The sequence below is a fragment of the Coloeus monedula genome (assembly GCF_965178545.1).
Source record: "Coloeus monedula genome assembly, chromosome: 11".
NCBI lineage: Eukaryota > Metazoa > Chordata > Aves > Passeriformes > Corvidae > Coloeus > Coloeus monedula.
The window spans coordinates 18,767,341-18,789,004 of NC_138791.1; the positions used below are offsets into that span (position 1 = coordinate 18,767,341).

The 21,664-nt window shown below is 44.7% G+C and overlaps 1 protein-coding gene across 1 annotated transcript in view; it reads left to right on the forward strand.

Moving 5' to 3' along the window:
- Positions 1-313: 313 nt before the first annotated feature.
- CHL1 (cell adhesion molecule L1 like) overlaps positions 314-21,664 on the forward strand; it is a gene marked incomplete at both ends in the record, with an annotated part of 50,271 nt that continues 28,920 nt past the window's right edge. Inside the window, 8 exons of the mRNA XM_082289056.1 lie at positions 314-404; positions 2,301-2,406; positions 4,036-4,226; positions 11,792-11,914; positions 12,655-12,825; positions 14,159-14,206; positions 16,024-16,144; positions 19,520-19,704. Coding sequence (XP_082145182.1) covers positions 314-404; positions 2,301-2,406; positions 4,036-4,226; positions 11,792-11,914; positions 12,655-12,825; positions 14,159-14,206; positions 16,024-16,144; positions 19,520-19,704 — 1,036 coding nt within the window. The remainder of the gene's footprint in view (positions 405-2,300; positions 2,407-4,035; positions 4,227-11,791; positions 11,915-12,654; positions 12,826-14,158; positions 14,207-16,023; positions 16,145-19,519; positions 19,705-21,664) is intronic.

The following is a 21,664-nucleotide window of genomic DNA, read 5'->3' on the forward strand; positions in this document are numbered from 1 at the left end:
AAAAAAATAATTATACTTCTGTGCTATAATAGAGCTGTACTATTTTGTTAGAAATTTAGCAGGGGTTGTTCTTGAAGCCAGGGTATGGGGGGAGAGGAAATTGGACCATTTAGTGCAATTTAGCTGGAAATCTGAAGCATTGCTTTAATTTTATAACCTTGTCAGACCCAAGTTGGTATTGCAGGCTAATATTGCTGTTTGTTCTCCTCACTAGACTCCCACTTTCACATCTCTGTGCCTGATTTGAAGTGACAGTGAGCGGAAGCATAAGGTATCTCTCATTCTGTTTGGACTCCTTGTTTACAGAAGAGTGATGGAGATGCTATTAAGCACAAGAGGCATCACCATATGCCTGTTTTTCTTTGTATTGAGTTTGGCAGCAGCTATTGAAATACCATTATCAGGTGAGTTGTAGCTATTTGCTGTGCACTTTGCTGTTTTGTTTGGTATTCCTTTACAGCTCTCCCTGAAGGAAAAATATTAAATCCTCCTTTCCAGTTGTGTTCCATTTGGAATTTAATCTTGCCACAATGTGGCCTTTGGGAAATTTGGGGCCAATAAAGAACTGAGCTGTCCTGTTTGGGCCTGCTTAAATGGAGCAGTAAAGTTGTCTAACAACATCTATCTGGTGTTTGCCATCCAACACAACGCTTAGCTCCGAGGGTTTGGGTTTGGCCTTCACTTAAATTCCTCATTTTGGCTCTGAATCCCCCTGAAGCTTGTTTGATGTGCATTTATCCCTCCTTACGTGTCGTGCAACCTGCCATTCCAGCCTGGGAAAGGAGCAGGTGGATGTCTCCGGGCAAATGTTGGTCCCCAGAGAAGGATTTCACACTCCGTGGGCTGCTCCGGGGAGCAGCTCCTCCGTCCCTCGCCGCCTGGGATGAATTCAAACTGCTTGTTTTACATGGATCATGAGCTTCCAGGACACGTGTAAAATACAGGATGAGGCTCACAGGGAGCAATCCAAGGAAAGCCAGGGGACCCCTCTGCCTGGAGTACAGCCCAGACCTCCCGAGCTTTGCATTTTTCAGACATAAATGGACCAGGAGGGTTGACAACGACAGTTTGCTTTGTTGTTTTGGTGGCAAAAAAAGCCCCAACAAAGCAAAACTCAACAATATTGGAGCTTACGAATTACTGTGAGGAAAAACAAATAAGTAAACTTAAAGAATAAGAAATTTAGGCTGTTTTCAGGTCTCAGAGTAGGACACAGACCAGTTTCAGGGCATCCTGTGGGTCTGCCATGAGCTCTTAGCACTCTGGAGCCTGCCAATAGCCCTTAAAAGAGGAAGCCAACCAAGCCAGTTTATAGGATATTTTTGTAAAACTATCCAAATTTGCATTGGAAAGTAGAGGTTTTTTTGTTTTTGTTTTCAGGAAGGTGCTGCAGTGGCTCCTTGAGTTTCAATAAAGCCAAAGTGGGGCTGTGATGTAAAGTGCAGGACAAACTCTCTGGGCATCCACTGCTTTTATGAACCTACCCCAGGGAACCACCTAAACCTTAATTAGCTCTAATGAAGCATTTTATATTTTAATAGAAAGAGTTGTTTCTGATCAGTGAAGCTGGTGGGCTTAGAAGTGTTCAGCTTTGAGACCACATGATATGACAAGGCACCACATTTCACTTCAGCTCTGAGCTCCTGGGACTTAAAGCAGCACCCAAAGAGCCTGTTAATTCTCTTCCTGGCTGTTGATAACAATGGGATGATCCTATTATCCCCAGCTCCACTGCAGGGAGCATTCTCCTTCCTGTTACACGTGGCTTTTGCAACATTTTAATTCCGTCAGAAAGAAGGAAAAGTTAGTGCAGCCTCCTTGTGTGGCCGTGTGGCTGCGCCCCGGGGTGGGTGTTAAACCAGCCTTGCAGTCCGTGCCTTTTCCGGGTGGTTTTATCCAGGATGGAGGCAGCAGTTTGCTAATCCATGTGTGTGCATCTGTGTCTGGCTTAAATCCAGGTGCTGACTCCACCTAGGAATAAATTTGCCAGTCCACAGCGCCGGGCTTCGGCTTTAGCTCTGGCGTGGTCCCAGCTCCCCTCTGCCCTGGCTGGGTTGGGAGGGCAATGAGGGTGGGCACTGTCCCTCTGCCAGGCCTTTCCTTGGCTGCTGAGGCAGTGACAGTGATCATTTTGGGGAGCAGACAGTATTATCCATGCCAGGGGGGTGATGCTCCTCTTTTTCCCAAGGCAAGCCTCACTTTGTGCAGGAACAAGGCAATCCTGCCATTGTCCTTCTCCACTCAAGGGGAGCTCAGTTTGGCTGGAATGGCCTTTTAACCCGATTCCTCCTTGTGTTCAGTTTCCCAGCTCCCAACAATCACGGAGCAATCCCACACCCAGGTTGCCTACCCCTTTGACGAGGACTTCACCATTAAATGTGAAGCCAGAGGAAACCCCCAGCCCACGTGAGTACTGCTTGGAGAAGCAAACAGAAGCCAAGCTTGCTTTTAACTTTGCCAAACATTGCTGTGGCTGTCAGGAGCTGCTGCACAATAAGCTGCTCATCATCCTCAGCGGGGTGAAGGTTTGGCTTTCCATTCAGGCCATTCAGCTTTTGTTGCTCTATCACTTCCACTTGCCCTGTGAATAGGTATCAACATGGTTTTCCTTGCTGGGGGATGTTTCATTTCTGTGGCACGTGCCAAATTCAGCTCATGATTTAAAAAACAATCTTGTCGGGGTTGTGCTGCAAAAGATGAGCTGGGTCATGGTAACCTAAGGGGCCCAGCTGCTCCTCTGCCTCTTCCACAGCAACCCTAAAAATCCCAAACACATGGAACTGTGTATTCAAACCCCACATTTGCATTTTATCAGATGTCTTGTCTGTTCCTAACATCAGCAGGGCCGTGGCAGTGGTACAGAGAGACACATAAGGAGTTATTGAAATAAATAGCCAAAGACAAGCTCTATGCAGTTTACACCAGTGTGGAAAAGAGGAAGATTTTTAATGAAAATGTGATTAACAAGAGTGTAATAATAACACAGTAAAAGCTCCTCCTGAGGCTTTCACCACTGAATGGTGTTTGGGCTAAATTAATAGCTGGTTTTTACATCATTTTTTCTCTTTAATCCTTCCCTTCTTTCTCTGCAACACAATTTAAACTTCAAAAGGGCATTCTTTTATTTATATCAAGATGATTTGGTAATTTTTAATTGAGCTCTGAACGGGGATTTGTAGCGTGATAACAAATTCCCTTTGTTCCACTGTTGGTCAGTGCATCAATGAAAAGTTTCCTGGTGTATTTAAACGATGTGAGAGTGCCTGTTGGGTGAAGGGATCCCATATTCCCTCCATCCTGGAGCAAGGCAGTTTTGCCAAGACTGGTGAAGTGCCAAAACAACAGTTTTGCTGACATTAATTTATTCTCTTAAAACAATGCTCTTAAAAAAAAAACAAACAACCCAAACAAAAAGGGTACATATTCCACCAAATTGATGTGTAACTTCCACCTGTCTGATTTTAAATCAGTTCAGATTTAAATCAGTTTAAAATTTCAGTCCCTCTGAGAATTGCAGGTCCAGAAGATGTGACAAATGCTTCAGCATTCATCAAAATCACCCCCCAGCAGCATCAAAACTACAAATGGTTCTATGGCAAGGAGAAACTCCGTGGAATCATCTCCATTTCTTCTGGTTCAGCCATGGTGGAGGGTGGGAGAAGCTCTTGTGGATCTTTGCCATTCCAAAGCAGCAATTCCACCACAGCCACAGCCTTTGCAAGCCTCCAGGTTCTATCAGCGTGTGGCCCTGGCGTTCCCAGATCTGTTCATCGCTGTCCTTGCCCTGCGCTCCATGCTCATGTCTCTTGTCACAGCCAGTTGTCCAAAAGCAAAGTGTGTGGAAGGAGAGATGTGCCCAAGAGCCAGCACGAGGCAGAGGAGCACAGTGCTCACTGTGCCACTCAACTCTCTCCTCTTACGTGGACTTTTTCCTTTTTGTTTGATAAAACCCTCTTGGCCCCACGTTCACCCGTGGTTTAGTACCAGAATGCTGTTCTGGGGCCTGCCCATTATAACATCTCTATTATTTTTCAGCTTTAACTGGACTAAGGATGGAAAACCATTTGATTTATCATCTGATCCAAGGATAGTTACATCTAACAACTCTGGAACTTTTGTGATCCAAAACCGGGGAATCATCAACAATTTCCAAGGGAAATATCGCTGCTTTGCATCCAACATGCTGGGAACTGCCATGTCAGAAGAAATTGAGCTGATTGTTCCAAGTAAGGGCTTCTACTTTTGGTTTGAATTTATAATTGTTATTTTTATTATTAAGATGAGAACTGTCTTTCCTCAAAATAAATGGGAAAGAACCAGTCCCTAAGGTGGTGTATGGTAAGACATGAGTTGTTTGTTGTTCAGTGAATATTCAAAGGAAAAAGTTGTATTTTCTCCCTGGAATGATTTAATTTAGTTCCTGGTTTTGAGGAGAGAAACCAAATCTGGATGCAAGGTTTCAGACCACTGCACTATCAGCTCCCACAGGTTATTACTGTAAAATAGCAACAGATGCAAATGTTTGAAAGCTCCAGGGGAAGTGATTTGATCAGATGTGAGTTCATTAATCTGATGTCAGCAGCATTCAGGGTTTGGGATAAATACTGATGGGGAGAATAATAAAGCCCTGGAACTGAATGGAAAACAAGCTTTAAAATAAAGCAGGGAAAATTACTGATCCTAGAAATTTGTGCTTCCACCATTAGCACAGAGGAAGGGCAGAGGGGGAAATTAGGGATGAAGGACCAGGTTTGTAGAAGTGGGATGAAATTTATGAATAGAGTCAAAGAATCATTAAGGTTGGCAAAGACTTCTTAAGATCGAGTCCAGCCCTTAACCCAGCCCTGCCAGGTCCAACACTAAACCATGTCCCAGAGCTGATAGAGCTGGTCTGTACCAATCCTTTAAATCCTTGTAGTTTGAGAGATGAACACTCATTTTGGTCCTAAATTCAGGATTGAAACATATGAAATTAGGAGAGGAAAATTTGAAGCAGAATCTTCCCAGTGGGAGGACAAGAAACTTGGGAGCAGGGTGAGAACCTGAAGCAGGTTTTATGATGCAGTTCAGTGGCAGAGATGGAGAAGAGAAGCAGCAGTGCAGTGGAATTTTTTCAGATTAGATCCTGCATTTCCAAGCTCCTACGGTATTTTGTTACCAAATATCTGACATCTCCATGCTCAGGTGGAATCCTTGTGGCAGGAGTTATATCCGCAGCCTTCTCACCCCCACAGTGCCAGGAGCTGGCTGCTTTGTACAAAACCCACTTGTGGCAGATCAGTGCAGATGAAATGGGCTGTGAGAAACCTGAATAAACATTTTTGTCCTGTCTTCAGCATAGGAAATAATCCTGAGAAGCATTCAAGGCATAGCCAGGGCTGGGAGAGTCATGGTGCTGTGGCCACAGTGAAAACAGGACATTGCAAGGGCTGGGAGAGTTCCTGGGAGGGAGCTGCTGAGGATGCCATGTAAATGTATTTTATGAGTGCTCCTCATGAAAGACATGCCTTCTTTCCCTTCCATCCAGTTTTATGGACTGTTTTTTTGGTTTTTTTTCCCCCTTGGGAAATCTATTTCATGTTGCAGTGTAGGGCACAGTAATCCCTGATGTCAGAACTTGGTGTTTGGTGAGGAATTAGCAGGATTCCAGGTGTTGCTCTGTGGTTTAGCCTCCACTACCATGCAGTTGTTTTAAGGGAAGAGCATTCCAGAGTGGAGGAGAGCTGCACGAGATTTTAGGACAGCAAGTTGAGGTTTATTGAGCTGTTGGCTGCACAGGTAGGACAGGGCAGCTGGTGGCAGCTGGAGTTTCAGGCAGGGACAGGAGAGTCATGCAGTTAAACTTTATGCAGGACATAGTTTTTAATTTTGAAGTCTCCCCAGGGCAGTGGGGTTACTACAACCTCTCTTAAGCAAAATGTCACACTCATTACATTTCAGAGGAGTTAAAGTGCTCAGTGTCATGTTTGTACCTCCAGCAGCGGAATATTCTGATACTCCATTGCTACTGAACTAAAAAAGATGCTTAAAATGGAAAACAAGGAGTTGATGTCTGTATTTGGGATTATTGAATCTGTATTCAGGAAGAGATTTTTTGCTTTTAATGAAAAACAGTCTAGAGTAGCTTAAGTAGATATCAAATATTGCCGGAGTGGATGGCAACAAATTCATGGAGAGGTTGTGAACATGGTCGTTCTCAAAAGCAAGAGGAATTTTAGTGCTAATATATGCAAAGTCCTTAACCCAGCAAATAAATTCATGGTACAGATAATGCATTAGAGGGATTTACCCAACTCACACATCTTTTAAAGCACAATTGCTGTTATTAGAACTCTTCTGCCATCAGTCCTTTCATTTACTGGTGCAGTGTAGATGCTGCAAATTAAATCAGGATTCAGAGAGGAGTAGAAGGCACCTTTGATTTTCTAAAGTGCTGGATGCTCCACAACTGTGCCCCAGTGAAAGAGCTGCTGGTGCACAGATCCGCTGTAAATCAGGCCCTGCCACAGAGGGGCTGGGGATAAATTACCTCTATTCACCCCCAGGTTTTGAAGCAGAGACTGGTACATGTGAGATCACTCCCTGCATTCATGATAATGATGCAGAGGTGGCAGAGCTGTGCCAGCTGTATTCAAGTCAGATGTAAAGCTCCTTGGCAAAGTCACCGTGCCAGGGAAGGGAAGAAAATCCCAGCAGAGCAGGGCAGTTTCTTTCATAAATTACATTTCCACTGCAGAAGCAGAAGACTGGGTCTGTGAGGTTGCTGCTGAAAAGGAGAACAAAAGACTGTTTACTCACAGTAGTCATTCCAGGGAAGCAATAGAAATGTCAGCAGAAATGATCATTAAATCTCACCTACATAATGAAAATACCCCACCTCCCCTATGCAGGATGACATTAAGGAGAGGGGAAGAATGGGCTCTGAGGATCTCGATGTGTTTGCAGCTCTAACAAAGGCCAGATTGTTACAAGATACATTCAGCATGAAAATGAATTTAAATGGTGAGAACACAGACTTCAGCTCCCCTCCTCCAGCATTTCGGGAATCTGCTGCTTGAATTAGTGAGCAGGCCCAATGCCAGAGGAAGGAGAAGAAGTACAGTTTAAACTTCTTTAATTAACTCTGCTGTAAAAGACTCTTCATGACAGACTGAGTTAAGATTTATGCTCGGTTTTTCTAAAGCTGCTGCTCCAGAAGACCAGAGACCTGAGGATGGAAATATTGGCTGAATGGAGAATTATCCCGTGGCAGGCTTTGCTCTGCCAGTGACGTTAGTGCAAGAATTCCTAAAGAAAGCAGGACCTAAGTTGATATTCGAACACTCAGGTGTGAATATCCTGAAATCAGTAAAAGATACTGAGCTGATGAAGTAGGCCATCCCAGTTTCAGGAAGGCTTTGGTGTAACCTTTATGGAAGAGAAAACAAAAGAGAGCAATTTACCGAGTCTTTGCAGGTGATGGGACTGAAATTTAACCCTCTTGCCTCCTAAGCCACCCTTTACCTGTGGCAGCTTTTCTGGCCTCCTAAATCCTTGGTTTCACTCTGATCCTTGCCTGTGGCCATCATTTTGAAAAGGTAACAGAGATTCATGCAGAAACAGCTGTCACTGATTCCATTCCACACCTTTGGGAGCGAGTGGACTCCCAGCCACGCTCTTCCTGACAGCCAGGCTTTGCTAACTTTTTCAACTTAAGGCAGCAATTAAAAAATCCATAAACAAGCAGGATCATATCTCATAAAGAGTTCAAAGGATGTAATGGAAATCACAGATTCAACTACTGCTCCTGCTCCTGGGTCAGAATATCAATTGAGGCACGGAGATGAGCCCTGGAAGCTTCCCAAGCTTCACTCAGTGCAGCTCAAGATCAGGGACGGAAAGTCGTGGTTAAGATTCCTTGATATTTTGGGCTGTTTGCCGTACAAGATACAGATCTGTATAAAAAAATCATAATTAAATGCTAATTAAAGTGTCTAAGGAGCTGGAAATTTTGAGGTTATAGAAATTCCTTGACTATTTCTGCTTGGTCTCACTTTTACATCCTTTAAGGGTTTATTTGTAAGGAAAAATATGAGAATACCCATGATGGGTCAGGCTGAGCTCTCCTCTATGCCAGGACATCTCCAGCAGAAACAACAGCAAAGGCTATAAAGCCAGACCTGGGTTACAGTGATGTTTTTCTACAATAATTTCACAATATATTTGCTAAGTGCTGATTTACCATCCTGAATTCACTCCCATTTTACACCTGATATTGATAAAAACAAGACACAGGGATCTCAAGGACAAGTTGCCTGGAGAAATGGTTTTCCTTTGTTCAATTTCTCCACACTTGACCCCAAAACATGTAAAATACCAGCTGGAACGTGCTCCATTCTCACATAAACTGGAATAAATTGCCATAATTGATGCAATTTTAGTGTGAAGTCACTGTAATCAGCAGTAGGACAAAAACTGAGCTGTAGGACAAGGTGTCCTAACTGGATCCCTGAGTAAATCTGGAGCAATGCTGGGGACTGGGGTTCCCAGCTCTGCTTGCTGTATTTCTGAATCTCTAAATTCAAATTAAATTGAATTCTAAATTCAAATTAATCCTTTGTGTTGCACTGTATTGGTCTCCCTCCTGTTTGCTTTAGGTTGAGAAGCTGCATTTTCTGAAGGGATGAGGAAGAGAGACTCAGGCTCCTTTCTGGATTTTCTCCCAGCCCCCCTAATCTGCCAGTGGTGCTTCAGCCTGGTCTCAAGCACAGCTCAGTCATTAAACTCTGAGTCACCCCAGGGATTAAGCAGATCCTGGCTCCTTGCACAAATGACTCTGGCCACTGATAATCTTCCATCTCCATGGTTCACACACTGTCAGAGCACTTTAATTCTGGTTTTTGGAGTGCAGCCTTGTCAGGAGAAAAACCTTGGTCAGCAAAGCCTTTCCCAGGAGTATTTTAAGAGGTGTCAGGGCGGTATTTTAGGAGATTCTCCATAGCAGGAGTTGGGAGTGCAGGTTTCCATCTGCCCCATGGCTGTTCCACACGCACACCAAGGGATTTTTGTGTGGTGAGAGCCCTCCTGGCCCCTCAGCCTTTCTCAGAGCCACTAAAGCCCACTGTTCTCCCCCAGAGCTGTGCTGGATTCTCTGTCACACCCCTGTGTGGGGAATTCATGGAAGATTGATGTGACCCTTTTAGTGCTGTCACTACAGAGCCATCAGCTGGATTTTTCAGTGGCCATGTGCTGCACTGAGAGCTCTGTACAGTATTAAACACTTCCACAGCACAATTAATTTTGTGCAATGCTTCTGAGTTTAGCTCAGCTGCGAGAGCTTCTGTGATCAGCCACAAATTAGTGGTGATTGATTCTGGAATATCCACTAATTAGAACATAGGAGCACTGCAAAAAAATCCAAAATATTGCCTGCATAGATGTACTGAAGATTGATGTACAGAATCCAAAGTCTAATGTGACAGAAGCTTTTTATTTTTAGTAAATCGGAATTCAGAAGCAGGTATTTTTCTAGTCTTTGAGACCAGTGGGACCCCAGCAAAAAAAACTTGTGCTTGTCAGAAGGTTTGCCTCAGGAATTTATCAAGAGTTTTCATCTCCTGCAAAGCTTCAAGGATTAAGTCACTCAAATTTATCCATTACGAGGAGGAAAATCAAAGTTTTCCAATGCTTTCCATGGTGAACTAAGCAAAAAGAAAAAACAGCATGGAAGGAGCTAAAAGCCCTGATCACCTGTGGTGCAAATACTTGTTGGAGGTGGAGGACATTTGGGGTCAAATTGCTGCTTCCCCCAGTGAAGTCCAGCTGCCAACATCTGGGCTCTGTGTTGGAGATGAACGTCTGTGCTGCCAGCTAATGCCACCAGCACCATGACTTGTCACTTTCCTGGTGGGACTCACTGTATTTCTGTATAATCCTGTTAATTACTGGCCACAGAAATGCACTGAGAAGCCCCGTGGTTACAGCACCCAGCTGGGATATCGGATACCCAGATCTGGTTGTGCTAAATGAGGCAAAAAATGGGTTTCAACAAGGGGTGCCAATGCCCTAGATAAGTGATCCCATATTAGTCCATTTGCTGGTCTCTTTGGTTTGGTCAGAAATCCCTTATCCTTCACCTGATCCAGCTTACTTAAAGTTTTGTTGTGAGTGACATGCTTTGGGGAATAAACAAGCTTTAGATCAAGAAATTGGCTTTTTCCTACTGGAAAATATTCCACCTCTGCAGTCAGCAGATGTATTTTCCATGTACTGGATATGAATATGCAGCTCTTTTTTTCTAACCTGAAATTTCACCTACAAGGTGGGTGATGCTCATTAGCTGCATTTTGCCTCTCCTAAGAATTCCTAACTTATTAATAACCCTCCTGGAGATCAAATCTCTGCAGAGTCTGCATTCAGGCAATCAGCACTGGAGTGATTGCTTCTTTTCATGTTTACTAATCCTGAGATGTGTAAAGTGTCCTCAGAGTCCTGTCCCTGCATTTCTCCCCCTCTCCTTTGCCTCCTGCACTGTGGTGCCCAGATTCCCTGCTGGACCACTGATGTCTCAGGTTGTGGAGCTGCTCCCCGAGCTCCCTGTCATGACTCGGGCACCAGGAAGGTGATGCTTGCTGTGCCAGTTTGACTCTGCACAGCCAGGACATTCTCCATCCTTTGCTGTTTAATTGCTGCTCATTTTGCTGGTTGATGCTGCTCTGAAGTGAAACTTCGGCCAGTTTGAACCTGCCTGAAATGAAAGCAGGAGGCGACGTCAGCCCTGAAACTGCCTTAGCTCAGTTCCTTCGAGGAGTGGTTGCGTTTTGCAGGCTGGGGTTTCTCTGTGATCACCTCTGAGCTGAGCCTCCCTTGGTCTGGGGTGGGCTCCAGCCCAGCTCTGCTCCCCATTTTCTCGGACGAGCTCCAGTGGCATTTTGGGAATCCAAGGTTGCCCAGGTTTGCCAAGCATGGACCAGGCTTTGAACAAAAAGCTGGCATCAGGTGCTGTGGGTGATTAAACATCGATCCATTAATGATTTAACCTATATTTAAGCCCAGCTAGAGCAGCCCTGGTGCAGCCCTGTGTGAGCTTGTGGCAAGCCTGTCCCTGCACCCCGAGCCTGCAGGAATCCACGGCTGAGCTTCCACACCTGAGGTCATGAGGAGGGGACAGAGGCTTCACACCAGCCTTCCTCTGATCCTGGAGATGGAGAAGAGCTGGGACAGCTCCAGGCACGAGGTGGAGCAGCTGCCTGATGTCTGTCCTCACCTGCAGTGACTTGCAGTGGATCCTTGGGAACCATGTTTTATCCAAGGCTTCCCAGAACATTCCACACTCCCAGGCTGGTTTCTGATCTCCTGGGAGCATCTGGGGCCCCATCAGTGCACAGCCCTCTGTGCCAGGCTTGTCTTTAGGGACTCTGTGGCCTTGAGTTTTCCCTTCCAGACAGCACAAAGGAGCTAAAGAAAGAGTTTGAAAAGCAATGCATTAAACTAAAGCCAAAGCAAAGCACAGGACATCACAAACAAGTGTTGAACATCGCCATTCGGTGCCTGGCTCTGCACAGGATGGTCCAAGAACTTTGTGAATGAAGGGATTCCAGCTCTGAGTGTCCCAGAATGCAGGAATTTCCTACTCTGAGTAAAACTCATCATTACTTTGTGCCTCTTTGTAAATTAAAATATGTATTAAAGGCAGAGAATGCAAAGGATGATGTAAAGGTAAATATTTCATTAAAACTCTATCAAGGGGGAAGCAAAAGGCAAAATTTCAAAAGTACCAATAAAAGAGGAATTTCTTTGCTTTTTTGTGCAGGTGTACCAAAATTCCCCAAAGAAAAAATCGAGCCTCTGGATGTGGAGCATGGAGATTCTGTGATACTGCACTGCAACCCCCCAAAAGGCATCCCCCCTTTGCATATCTACTGGATGAATATTGGTGAGTAAATGTTTTTTACACAATTCAGACAAGGGGGCTCGAAGCATTTGTCTTCCCGAGCAGTTTCATTGCAGGTTCATCGTGGATGGGATTGGTCATTGTGCAAGTCCTTGGGAGGAATATCTGGATATTGAAGAATAAAACTGAAAAGCAAAGGATGGAGATGTGACTTTGCACGAACCAAAGTTAAATTGTAGAGTGCATTGACACAACATCTCATTAAATACGAGATACCAAAAAATGTATATATTGGTAAGTGATGAGGAGTCCTGCAGTTACAGGAGGGAGGAGATCACCTGTCAATATGTTATTTCTCTCATTATTGTTTTTCTCTTTCCATAAATTAATGATTGATTTGTGATAGTAAAGGAAAAATAATCCACCAGGTTTATATAATTAGTTCCTTGTTGTGGGTTTCTGTCCTGTTATTCTGCAGTGTTTGTGTTCTGCAGGAATTTCTGGCTTTTGGGAAGCAAAATAACTCGGGGGTTTTAATATCAATTTTTCCTTAGCAGTTATTATTATAAGATATATATTATTATATAAAAAATATCTTTTATCACTTGTCTACTGAATATTGGTAAATAACCCATCGGTTCTGCTGGATTTTCTGCCTCTTTCCTTTTGGAGTTTCATTCTCTGGGTGTATCTGGAAGGAAGCACATGAGGGGAGCATTCAGAGCCACTTTGGTGAAACAGCTCCGTGTCATTCCCACCTCACAATTATCTTTCCTTGCCAGATTTGCAGCACATCCCACAAGATGAAAGGGTCTCCATGAGCCTGAAGGGAGACCTCTACTTCGCCAACGTGGAAGAAAGCGACAGCAGGAGTGACTATTGCTGCTTTGCAGCCTTCCCAAGGCTCAGAACCATCGTGCAGAAAATGCCGATGACGCTGAGGGTTTCCCGGTGTAAGTGTGGGTCTGAGCTGTTTGTTGGCTCTTGTTTCCTGAGCTCCCCAGGCAGCAGTGCGTGCACATGGGTGCCCTGGCTCTCTGAGGGGAGCCTCTCTGCACAAAGGGCACGGTGCTGGGTTTATTTCCTGCATTATTAACCTCGTTCTTCGGGCTATGTTTCACTGAGAAAAGCTTCTTGCAGCTGTCAGAGCCCAAAAGCGCCCTGTCCTTCCTCCTGCTGTCCCCACAGCAAAAGCCAAGGCTGAATTAGGGAAATCTGCTGCTCTTGAGTGCAGCAGGCGCCCCAGGAATGGGACTTCACTGGCTTTTGAGGACTTGGTGGCTGCCCCCACCCTGGGCAAGGTCTGGTTTGGTGCAGCTGCAGCAGTGAGGTTGGAAGGACGATGCTTCCCGGGTTTTTCCAGGCAGCCTGGAGCATCAGTGGTGGCACAAGAGGTGTTTTCCAGTCCCTCGATGAAATGATGTGTAGGGAATTGAAGATTTCTGTTGTTCATTAAAAATTCTGATCTTTCGGGCCTACGCAGCCCAGAAAGCCAAGGAGAATTTTGTCTTTGTGAATGAAACCCTCATATTTAATATGTGATTTTTGAGAGTTTTCTTGCTGGGATAAGAAGATATAGGATTAAAAGTGGCATTGTGTGTCTCAGTGCTTGCTTAGATCATATCTTGGGGTAATAATTGTGAGAAAAAAATCCAAATTAAAACCATCTTCATGGCTTTTCAAATGGGTTCCCTCCCCCACGCATGCACACAGAGATTAGAGAAAAACGAGATGGGTTTTGGCTGCTGGTAGCCCTGGAAGTGGCCCAAAACCCCACTTCAATGTGTCCACCTTGTCAGCAAAGCCACAGGACTTGGGCCAGGAAAAAATGAGAGGCATGAACTGAAAGGGTTCTGTAAATTCAGCTTGACATTGCCCACTCCACTCTGTGCCAAGGGCATGGTGAGGGACTGCATTAAAAATAAATAGGTAGGGGAAAAAAAGCAATAAAAAACAAGAGAATGGATAAATTTTATAGCATTTCTCTTTAGTGGATACTTAGGAGTTAGTGATTTTTATTACTGTAGATAGTGAGGATGAAATGCTGATTATATCACCCATGGGGTATTTTGCAGAGTAACACATAACTTTAAGGCATTCTCATTGTATTTTCAAAGCTCTGTTGCTCATCTGTTGCTTTCCTTTATATTTTTCATTCTTCCTTTCTTTTGGGGCAGAAATTGGGGGGTGGGGAGGGGCATGGTTTTGTTTTGGTTGATTTGTGGTTTCTTTTGATTCTGTCTCAACCCTGCATGTTTGTTTGGTTGTCATTTTTATTTATTTCAGTAAAGCATGCTAATGACTCAGGCTCACCTAACGCTGCTGTTACTAAGGGTGAGTTGAATGCATCTGTTTTTAGCCTTTGAACTGAGACTCCACCGGCTGAGGTGAAATGGGAGCTGCTAAAAAACACATCACAAAAGCCTCTTGATTGCGATGGGATGGATTTAAGTGGCCCAGGGAGGACAATTGGCTCATCTTTGTAGTTTTTGAGAGCAATCTGCGGGGTTTTTAATAAAAAAGGTTGTTTTTTCACTTGAGAAAGGAGCATTCATGCTTTGTAAGGAGGTGGGAGTAAGGAGGCTGATGTCCTGGGGTTTTGGTGTTATCAGTTCAGAGCAGGAGCCAGAGCTGGATGCTCCAAATCTTTTCCTGGCTGTTAAGAGGACTCTGGGATGAGTCAGCCAGGGTTTGACACCCCAAATTCGTGTCACCCCAGGGCTGCATTGCTCCAGGATGAGCTCAGGGTGTGGATTTATGGAGCTTTGGGTGCCCTGTCTCAGCTGTCCCCATCACCTCGGTGTAGATGGGGGGTGGTTCTCTCTGTGTGGTGCCCTGTCTGTGTCATCTGCACACCAAAGCACTTCTCATCCTGGGGATTCCCATCTCCTGTTGCTTTGTGAGCCCCTCTCTGTGGAGCAGATCCTGAAAATATCCTGCTCTCCATGCAGGCAGCATGGTGGCTATTCCCGCAATTCTCCACCCAATTCTTCCTTTTGTTTCAGATATGTGAAATGTAGAGTCTGTAGCTCTTGACTCTTCATTTCTTTGGTTAAATTGCTTTGGAGAGTTTCTCTTTTTTTTTTAAATGCTCAATTTTAACTTCCTCAAGGAGCTTTTTTTGCCAGGCAAGCATTGAGGTTTCTGAAAAAGGGGGTTATCCTGGAGTGTTTTGGGATGGATAACTCAGAGCACTCATCACTCCTCCAACTTTGCCCACGGAGCTGAGCCCTGGGAGCAGGACAAGCAGGGCTTGTGCACCGTGACTGCCACTCCAGAAGCAGTTTTTCCCTCGAAGGGATGTCTGAACTCCTGCTGGGAAGGGGGGCCTGGCTGCCTTTGGCAGCAGGAGGTGGAGGGCAGATGGGAAATGTTTGAGCGTGTCCAGAGGCACCAACGTGTTCTGCTGCAGCTCAGGGCACTTGTGACACAGATTTGTAGAGATGCAAAGCAAGGGGAAATTAAAATTAAAAATGAGAAAATGGTTCAGAGAGATCTATGTGGTCTTTTACCAACGCATCCATAATTGGCTATTTTTGAAGAACTAGCACCATTTGGGGACTGATTCATTAGTGTGCTAATTGTTACGATAGTGATAACTGGGCAGCCACTGAACCCTGCATTTTTCATCCTAAAGCCCTTGTTTGGCAGGCTGGAACAAATGGGCTGCTGGAATCAAATGCAGGTCAATCTTGTTTTATTATTTTTGCAGTCTTCCTTGCAAATTCTATCTCCATTACTGTAGATTTAATAATTGGAGCAAGAGGGATGATTCTGTGGGATGCTCAAGTTAGGAAAGGTGGGGTTTCACCTCAGGTTTAAAAGATGATGGAGCCAATGCAGAAGAAAGGTAGTGTGGACGTAAAGATCAGGAGCTGAGAGATCAGACTGCCTGAGGGGTGATAGGAAGGGCCAGTCCTAGGAAAACAGGATATAAAACTGTAGGAAAAGGGGTTTCATCAGCACTGCTGCCTGTTGGTATCACTGTACCTCCCTTCTGACTGTTATCAGGAGAAATAAAAGATCCTGGATTAGTCTCAAAGTGTATAAATAAAAAACCTTCTGGCAGCAGTGATGCTTGTGGCATTATTGAAGGATAAGCAAAGGCTCTGAGCTTTCACACCTAACTTCTCTTTTATTTTATCTTTCAGCAAATTTTATCAAGGAGAGGAAACCCAAACTGCTGATCCCTCCTGAATCTGCTGGCAGTAGCTCATCAGTCACTGTCATCAAGGGAGGTGTCCTGCTCCTCGAGTGTATTGCTGAAGGGCTGTGAGTAATGAAAATGCTGCACAAACTTAATCACCTTTGGAGGGAGAAATGAGCCAAAAAAAAAAAAAAAAAGGATGTTACAAATTATGCAACAGTTTTAAACTGAACTCCTGTGCAGAGCTTTTTGTACCTGTAAAACAGCACAGAGTACATGCAACAGTGGTGTATTGGTTATAGCTATAGCTTGTAAACAAGTAATTAAAACCATAGCATGGTAAGTATGGAATTCTTTGTACTGTCCTATTAAAAAAAATGAAATTTTTTCAGTAGTGCTACTTTTGAGATGTTGAGAAACTAAATAACGTCAGCATCAGCTTCTGTGCTTTGGTGCACAACCTGCAAAGTTTCTGTTCTAATTTTGCCAATTCAGTTTTGCTTCAGTGCTCAAAATTATTTAAAGTTTTCCAGGTGTGAGATGTCGGGTTTTTGGGAGCAAAGTTCTTGAGTGATGTGATAGAAGACATGCTTTAAGGAATGGTTGGGCCATTGAGGGAAGAACCGTCAATCTTGGTTACAGCAGGAGGTGCTGGCTCAGGTGTGAGTGGGAGCCTGGCTGTGTCCATTCCCCAGCATCCAGGATTTCCATAAAGGACGTTCAGTCCATGGTGTCCTCATAAAGGACAGGATATCGAGGTGTTGGGAAAAAAAAAAAAGGTCCGTGGACTCCAGCAGGGAGAGAAATTGCAGTCCAAACCAATATGGTTGATAAAAGCAAGCTCTGTTTATTAGCAATCCAGAGGCACTTATACAGTATACCAGCTTGTTAATATAGTATACCAGCTTGTTAACTCTTAAGTGGCTTAAAACTTATCAAAGCACATTTCTACTTCTACATAATTGGACTTACATTGGCAAGCTTCTACAGTCATGTTATGATTAAAAGAATTCAGAGTTCAGCCTCCTTCTCTCCTGGTCAGCACATCTTATCTGCACAGCTGCATCGCGTCAAAACTCCCTTCTTGTTCCCAGGCCTGTTTTTCACACAGGGATTTTTCTCATGCAGACAGTTTTTCTCACACAGGCCTTTCGCTTGCAGGCTCTTGCTTGTACAGTTCTTCTGTTGATCCTATAATTCTATCAGTGATCCATGCCCCTGATCCTTTAATAATTTTGCAACATCGAGGAACAAACCCATGGCTCTGTAGGAGTACAGCGAACCAGAATCAGCTGTATTGGTTTGATCCTGCTAAATCCAGCAGCAAAGGGCAAACCTCAAACCTTGGAAACTTCCAGGGATGGGGCAGCTACAGCTGCTCTGGGCAACCCGTTCCAGGGCCTCACCACCCTCACAGGGAAGAGTTTTTTCCTAATATCCCATCCAAACCTTCTCTTAGTCTGAAGACATTCCCCCTTGTCCTGTCACTCCAAGCTCTTTTAAATAATCACTCTCTACCTTGCTGACTCCCTTCAGGTAGTGAAAGAATTAATATAGGGAAGGGGTAAAATAGATGCTTTATGATGGGAAATCGGGACAATTCTGTCCTTGTTGTAAATAACACGGGGCAGACTAAGGGTAAGCAAGGAAAGGAATGGGAAATAACAAATGTTGAGTGCCACCCTCACAAGAAGCTGTGATTCCCTTCTCAGACCTTTTCCTGCTGCTCCAACTTACTCAGACACGAGCCCTGCTTTGCTCTTCCAATTTCCCAGTTTCTCCCATGTGCCTGTCAGTGCAATAGTGGAGCTGCCACCAGAGAAACAGAAAATCTGTGCATCCACTAAACCCCCAGTGAGAGCAGAGTCCTTCTGGTTTGGCTGTGACAGAGCTTTGTGTGGAGCAGAGCTTTAAATCACCGGCCCCTCGTGCTGGATGTGGAGCTGCAGACTCTGCTTCACACGGGGATAATTCCTATTAAAGGCTCTGCAATTCCCTCCATAAAATTCCAAAGTCAGGATATTTATCTGCCTGAGCATGTTTAGGGTATTTTGTTTTTCCATATGGGCTTGAAGGGCATTGCTGGTGGAAGCTGGCGAGGAGCTGAGTTGGCATTCCCGAAAGGAGGTGCATTACTTGTCTCTGTTGGACTCACTCCAGGTATCTGCAGTGAGTTTTGCTTCCCTGTTGCAACACTTCCTCATCTAATTCACTCCCCATCAGGCAAATCTGCCAACCCACAAACCTCCCTGTAGCCACAGCTCTGATTTTAGAGGGTGTTTAGGGGGTTTAATAGGGAAATCACCTTGGAAATACTCAAATAGGAATTTTGATGTGGAAGCATGAATATCAGATACAAGAAGAGAAAGCCAGAAAAGTCTTCCTGTCCCTTTGGAAAAAGGTGAAAAGAAAGAAGTATTTTTGTTTCACTCAAAATTTTTCCAGAAAATGTTTAAAAATTAATTTTTTAACTAAAAGGGTTTTTTTTAAGTAGTCACTTTTGAAAGAACACAAAGTACTTCTTTGCCGTATCACCAAGCACATCTTTTCATTGAAATCCTTCAAAAATGCAACATCTAGAACCAAATGTTATTTTTATTTGCTAGAATTCCCATTTTCAGCAGAAAAATGATCAGCTTTGCCTACATCTCTGCCAACCCATGCTGCCAAATGCCCACAGACCACAGAAGCGGATTTCAAGGAACTCAGATCGGGGGCACCCGGCTGCAAAACAGGGAATTAAGGACATTTCCAATCTGTCATTTTTTGAAGATTTATACCCTGAGCAGTGGCAGTGGCAGGAGGGCACGGCCTCAGTGCAGCACGGAGCTGGCTTTGGGACAAGAGCGGGATGAGGGCTCTTGCAGGGAATAATGGGATGTTTGCAGGGCTGTGCTCAGAGCTGGTGGAACAGCACAATTTCTGGGTACCTGGGGCTCTGTGCCTCCTGCCTGGGCACTGAGCCACAGGGACAGATGGGCACAGGAGGGAGCAGCTCTCGCACTGTGGCCAAGCGTCCTGTGCGGTGTCGGGGTCACCCAGCCCTGCTGGGGACGTGCAGACGACGTCTGTCCCCAGTTCTGTGTCACTGTCGGCGCTTTCTGAGGATGGGAAGAGCATTTTGGCCACCTCCAAGAGGCAGGCAGGGGGGAGGCCCTGCAAGGAAGTCTGGCCCTCCTTGGCTGTCCTCAGGTGCCCTTTTGGAGGAGGATGGAATGAGCTCCAGCCCCTTTCCTGCTGTCCATGCCAAGACACATCCAAGGAATGCAGCCTCGTGCTTTGGCCTGGTGAAAATCCCACTCCCAGGGGTTCTGCAGGTCAAGGAGCAGGCAGCTGTGTGGTATAACCCTTAGGTAGCCCCAGAGTTTTAAAAGGGCTCAAAATCTTCTAAAAAACACCTCCCAAACCCCAGGCGTGAACTCCAGCAGCTCTGCCACGTGAAGCATCACAGCAGCTTCTTGTACTCAACTCAAAATCTTGTTTTTTTCCTTTGTTCTCAGCCCAACTCCTCATCTCAGCTGGGTAAAGGTCACTGGGAACATGCCCAAGGACGAGCCAGAGACAGAGAATTTTGGGAAGATCCTGAAGATCGACCAAGTGACAGCGGCTGATGAGGGGACGTACCAGTGCACGGCCAGCAACCCCATGGGCAGGGCCTGGCACGAGTTCCACGTGCACGTGGAAGGTGCTCAGTTCTCTCTACTAAGATTATTGTTTTGGGACAAAAAGGTGGGAAAAGGGAAGTGAAAGAGGCTCTTTGTTAATATTGATGCCTTTTCCTGGTCTTAAAATCAAGAGTCAAACACGGTTAGAAGGGAAAAAGGGATTTTACCTTGGTATTTATTTTAAGGATCCTTAGGTGCACACATCTAGGTCAAGTGCACCTCCATGCACACAGCAATGCACACCCCAAAATGTCTGGTATAGCATTATAGGTGTTACTAATTAGCACATCTATCAAAGATTCCCCAATGAGAGGCTCAAGTGAGCCCCCCCTGCCCAAGGAACCTTCCCCTGGATGGTTCTATCTCAGTTTACAGAATGTGTTCTGGAGAGGACTTTGGGGTCTGGGCCACACTGATCCCCAGCTACGAAGCTTCTGAGATGTTGAGTCTCCTGGCTGAACAAACAAGGCCAAGAATGCAGGCAAAAAGCACTAAGAATACAGGAGTTGTAAAAAGGTATAACAGGGGTATAAAAGAAAAGGCAAAAAATCATCATGGCATCAATATGACTCAGGCAATTCCATCAATTTATGCCGGCCTCTTGAATTTGGGAAGGTTTGCACAAAGTAGCACCTCTAAACCAAACAAAAAATATATAAATAATGCTGCTTTTTTTCCTCCTGAACCATGAAGGCCTTACAAAGCAGTGAGCAATATAAATATGTGGGCAGCTTCAATATCTAAAAGATGGGAGGGAGTCAAGCAGAGATATTGATGAAATGTCTTGTACTAAGCTGAATGTCAGACAAAAAGATCTAATTATTCTTTTTGCTCTTAAACTCTGTGAAAATGGCCATACTGGGCTGGATCAGAGGGGCATTTAGCTCAAGTCCTTTGCTTTGGTTTCCACTAAAAGTGGGTTCTTAGGGAGGGCTGTGAAAATTCAGTGAGCAGACAAGGTACCACCCCTTGTCTCCTTCACCTGTCCCTTTGCTGGGATTTCTGTATAGGCACAACCTGAGCTGAGAGTGTTTTCTGTGTAATCCCTGAAAAGTATCATAAAGACTTGTGAAACAAAGTAAAAAAAATACTTTCAACTATTTTTAGTGGTTTAAAAAATGGAAATATGACCCTTTTTGTCACCTCACTGAGTATCCAAGGCTCCTTTCTCCCTTCTGCCCAAACCCTAAGGTGTGCACCAGGTGGAGATGCCCTTTCCTAGGATCCAGGCAGAGCTCTGAGGAGTCTTTACAGAGCCAAGAACTCTCCCTGCCACTTTCTCTGCCCAAAATGTGAATCCTGAGGCCCAGCTGAAAAACTTGCTGAAAACATTTCCCTGATGAAAAATGCTCCAACCTCTGCTCTGCACTTAAAAAATAAAATAAATCCTGGGCAGTTTTACCCTGTTGGAATCTTCCAGCTGCTTCATTTTCATCTGGGCTCTTCATCCCTCCATGCTCACCAGATTTTTGATGCGAGAGAGCACTTTGAGCTCTCTGCTCTGTATTTGCTCATCACCTGAGGAAAAGATTTTTCTCCTAGTGGCTGATGAACCATCTCTATTCACTCGACCCAACCATGTCCCTTGCACTCCTCTTTCCTGTGCTGGGCGTGTGGCAGAGGAGGATCCCAGGGCATGGCAAGTTCTCAGCTGTGATGGAGGGGAAGTGCTGACTCCTAGAAATCCTTCCAGATGGTGTGGAGCATCTCTGCTGTAGCAGAATATTTTAACAATCTGGCTATGATTTTCTCGGCTGCAAAAATCGATCCCTTCAAAGAAATTGCAGGAGCTGCAGAAACTAAAATACCAGAGAAATAACATTAATTTTGCAGTTTAGAATATTGACCTTCCTCTCCCACAGTCCCCAGAGAAAAGAAAACTTCCTGGCAAATTGTTATTCCTGCTTATTAACAAACAAGTGCTTAGAAAAAGAGAAAAGAAGGAAATAATCCCACTCCAGCAATTGCAATGTAAAAAAT